Genomic DNA, 4,268 nt, shown 5'->3' with positions numbered 1-4,268 from the left:
CAAAGGCACTGATGGTGATCATTCTGCTGGGGGTCGGGCAATCCCCCCGACCCCTGCTGTCTTGCCCTGTGGCCAGGGTCACCAGAGATAACTTGTTCGGTTTGGTCACAAAGCCCCTGGCTGGTACAAGTGGGGGCAGAAGTCCAGCCCACATTCCCCTCACCAGCCTTACACCCTGGTGCCTGGTTGGAGTGTGCCAGAAGAAGGGGCACCTTCTTCCAGTTGGTGCTGTATATAGGCCCTGCCTATGGGAGTTTCGACTCTGCTCGGTTTCATCCCAGTCCTCCCTGGAGGGGAGGGGACTGGCCAGGAACCCCTCAGGGTCTGCCAGCAGACGGCACTTGGGGTTGGCGATGCTCTGGGCCCTGGCCGCAGTTTGAGAGCCACCTGAGTCTCAGGTCCTGGGCTGCCGCATGCTTCAAGACCTCCTGTCTAGAAGGCCTGGGCCAGCATGGCGATGACCTGCTTATACTTCCCCAGGAGCTGACAGCCCAGCTTCTTCTTCTGGAAGACATCCTTGTCCGATGTGTCGGGGCCATAGGCCACCTCCACGTGGGCCACGTGGTACTTGCTGCACAGGCGGCAGTGCACGTTGCTGAGGAGGCCCCGCATGATGTCCGAGGTGGTGTTCAGCTTGCTGTGGAGGCTGACGGCGTTGGGATTGAGGGTCTTCTGATCCCGTGTGATGTTGCCTAGGGAGGCGCCCAGGTAGGCGATGATGCGGTACAGCTCCACCAGCCGGGCCTTCTCCGTGCCATTGGCATGGAAGGGAGGGAAGTCTGTGACGTTGGGGCCACACAGCTTGTCCAGGTTGTTGGGGAATGGCTCCCCCTGGGCTGTGTACTGAGGAGAAGAGGGATAGAGGGGACGTGACAAGAGAGCCAGGGACAGGTGTTCCAGCCCTGTTACCAACCCTCTGGGAGAACTCTCAGGTCTCAGTTTCCCACCTATGGCAGAGGGACCCAACTAATTGTCCTGTAGGTATCTCAGGATGAAAGCCAGAAGTAATCATGGGTGTGAATGTATTTGGTAAAGAATCAAGGCCTATATCATGAAAGGCATATCATCATCATCATCATCATCATCATCATCAGGACCATAACAGGGACAGAGAGGAAAATGCCCTCTCTCACCTAGAGCAGGTGCACCACACACTTGCCCTTTCACCCACTCTACTCACCTTCCTTCTGGGAGGTTCTGCACCCCTAGATACCCACAGTCACTCTCTCTCCCAGCTGCACCTCCCCATCCACCTCGCCACCTCTTTCTCCTTTGTCTCTCATTGGCCTCAGGCTCCATGTGGTGAGAACTCCCATCTCCCCCCAACTCTGCCCTACTTAACTGGGCACCCTGGGAAAGTGACTCCCAGTCTCCAGGCCTGGGCTAGGGGGGTGGGGCAGAAGCTGTGAGAGTCTGGCATGGTTCAACCAAGTCCCCTCCTCATTCTCTCCTTCCAGCTACAAAAGGGTCCCTTCCCTAACCAGCCCTGCCAGCCCAGGTCAGTGCAACCAACACCCCTCCACTCTCCCTCCTTCCTCGGTAGCTGGGGGGTGACTTACATAGAGAATGAAGAGGGCGTTGGCACTGCTGTTGAGTTGTGCCAGTTGGCTCCTGATCTGGTTCATGAGGTTGCTGTGACATGGGTGGCGTGTGACACAGGTGGCGTTGACAGGAGTGATGGGAAGGGGGCTCCCCGCCCCGTGTTTCCAGTGCAGAACCAGCAGCAGGGGCACGACTCCTGGGAAGAGGCAAGAAGAAGTCATGAGCAGGAAGGTGGGGAGGGGCAAGAAGGCTCATACAGACAATGATCCTCATCTCTCCTGAGACACCAATGTCCCCTCTCAGCCTCCAGCTCTATCTTCATCTGGCCTGGCTGTTTCTAATTTTCACCATGTGACTGCATCTGTTTGCCTCTGTCTCCCTCTCTCCAGATCTCGAACTCTCTATCTTTGCTTCTTTCCACCTTCTTATTTCTCTCTCTGCTTTTTCCTGAAAAAGGGAGCAAAAAGGCAGGACATGAGCTGTTCTCACCAGTTGGAAGCTGGGTCCAGAATGACACCAACTATCCAGCCCTTTTCCTCAGGAAAGCAAAAGCCCCCAAGGCTTCCTGGCCCTCTGGTTGGAAGGCACAGTGCCCCCCCCACCCCGGCCCAGGGGGTCTGAAAAAAAGAAAGAAAAAAAAGCCCCTCTTTTCCCATCTGTTGGATGGTCCGATTCCTACGCATTGTTTTATAGGTCTTCTGCTGACCCACTTATCCCTCCCAAACCTGTCACCTGATTCTGGCTCCCTGGGCCATTTGTCCCCTAATTCTGTCTCTCCCCCCTCATTTCTTCTACCTCTATCCTTCTCTAAATGTGGCCACTCCCCTCCTAGGACCCTCAACTCCATCCAGTTCTGTGGCTCTGCTTCCCCATCCATCCCCAAATCATCCTTCAAAACTTTCTGTCATCCAGCTCTGCACAGCTCCTCATCTCCACGCGCCTCCCCCCCCCCTTCTACAACTCCTTGCCCCAGGCCCTGGGTTAGGACAAGGAGAATCCAGGGGTCCCACAGGCCCCCAGAGCCTTAGGGAAGAAGAGGAAATGGTGCAACAGAGAAAAGGGAAAGGTTGTAGGCAGACAGGTGGGAGGGAAGGAAAGTGAAAGGTGACCGGCGTGCTGGGAGCTGCTGGGGCCTGTCCTGGATCGCCCCTCCCCTAGGGTGCCCACTTTCCCCCCTCCACTCTTGAGTCCCCTCAAAGAGGCCTTCCCAGGTGGCTCAGTGGCAGGGGATGGGGTCGGCAGACTAGTGAGGCTGGGGAACCCCTGAGGCTGGGGAGAGGGGAGGTGCAGGAGCTTCCTGCTCGGATTCCCCCTGCTGGGACAGTGGCAGCCTCACGTTCACTTTTCGGGGTATCCTGTTTCTCCCAGCATCCCCAGGCAATGCCGAGTCCGGGGGATGGGTGGGGGGGCCCCTCCACGCCCCCAGCTCACCTAGCACAGACCGCAGCTTTTCAGGTACTAGCAGATGGAGGCGGCACCTGCTCCCGTCCCAGCCAGAGTTTGCAAGCTGCTCGGCGGCCGGCGCCCCTCCCAGGGAGCAGCCCGGGACACGGTTGGAAAAGAGAAAGCGGAAAGAAAGAAAGAAAAGAGGGAGGGTAAATCCAGGAGACAGCAGAGCAGGAAGGGCAGCACGGGAGAGTGGCAGGACTGAGGAGGAGGAGGAGCAGGAGGTGGAGGAAGACTAAGGGGCCCCTCTTGCCCGCCAACCTGCTGGCCCCTGGGCGGGCGGGCTAGGCGCGCGGTGCTGGGACCATGTGCCTGCGCTCGCCCCGGGCCGTCACCCAGCGCCTCCAGCGGCTGGCTAGCTACGCGGGCGCCCCAAGCGTCCGTGTGTCTGCGGCGGGTGGGTGTCCCGTTCGCGATCGCCAAGTGCCCCAAGTTGCCGCTGCGCTCGCTGCGGGGCGCGGAAGCCAGCGCGGGGCGGGTGGATTTACCTGTTGCCAAGACCTTCATTATGGGCTGCACTCCAGAGGGCCTTGGAGGAGACCTTAGATGCCGGCAGTTTTCAGAGGTTCATGCTCAAATGGGGAATTTGCCTGATTTATATACTGGAGCCTGTGTTGTAAGACAGAGAGAGAAACGGCTATATTTAGCAGGGATCCCTGTCCAGGAAGTTGTTTGAGGTGCATCATAGGAAATTATGAATGGAAGAAAAGTGAGAGTGAAAGGGGGGGTGAGGGGGGAGGGTGGGGAGAGCAAACTTTTTCCCTCTTCTAAGAATTTGATTGATAAAATTATAATGAACTCTTCAACAAAACACCCTGTGGTTTTCCTGAGTGGCTTACCCTGAAGATGAGGAGGGGGAGGAGGGTCCCCAGGCCGAGTCATCAGGGTCCCCAGTAGTGGATGCCCCAGACAACCCTGACTCACCTGGGTTTGGGGAGGTGGCTTGAGACTAAGCAAGCAGATGGAGGCTGGCACCTGTGGCCCCCTGATTGGGGGCTTGGGGGGGGGGTGGGGCAGTGAACAGGAGGCAGGCTGGGGCTTGGCTGAGAAGGAGGCTCCAGGAAGAGGGGCTGGGACCCAACCTGAACTTTAGACAGTAATAAAGCGAAACTGAACGTGGGCGCTGGAAGCCACCTCATAGGTAGCCTCCTTCAACCTGCCCCTTGCCACTGGGCAAAGTGGAGCTCCAAAGGTAACAGTTGTCCAGGATCCCACAAGGGCAGGCCTCCTGACCACCATTAGCGAGCTTTTGGTGCTACCCGTAGGTACCTGTGAGGCTG

The 4,268-nt window shown here is 57.8% G+C and overlaps 1 protein-coding gene across 2 annotated transcripts; it reads right to left on the bottom strand.

Annotated features, from left to right (window-relative positions):
• Window positions 1–409: 409 nt before the first annotated feature.
• LIF (LIF interleukin 6 family cytokine) lies at window positions 410–3,599 on the bottom strand. 2 transcript variants are annotated; one of them, XM_036276235.1, is made up of 3 exons: window positions 3,477–3,599; window positions 1,560–1,738; window positions 410–843 (listed from the first exon to the last, which is right to left on the bottom strand). In XM_036276235.1, the coding sequence occupies exons 1-3, from the start codon at window positions 3,493–3,495 to the stop codon at window positions 433–435; spliced, it is 609 nt and encodes a 202-aa protein (XP_036132128.1). In that variant the 5' UTR covers window positions 3,496–3,599; the 3' UTR covers window positions 410–432. The 2 variants fall into 2 exon arrangements, with proteins under 2 accessions (XP_036132128.1, XP_036132127.1); XM_036276234.1 differs by lacking the exon at window positions 3,477–3,599 and having other exon boundaries at window positions 433–843; window positions 1,560–1,763.
• Window positions 3,600–4,268: the final 669 nt, after the last annotated feature.

This window comes from Molossus molossus, unplaced genomic scaffold (genome assembly GCF_014108415.1).
Source record: "Molossus molossus isolate mMolMol1 unplaced genomic scaffold, mMolMol1.p scaffold_m16_p_22, whole genome shotgun sequence".
NCBI lineage: Eukaryota > Metazoa > Chordata > Mammalia > Chiroptera > Molossidae > Molossus > Molossus molossus.
Note: the sequence above shows the minus strand (reverse complement) of the source record. Positions and strands in the feature narration are given on the sequence as shown.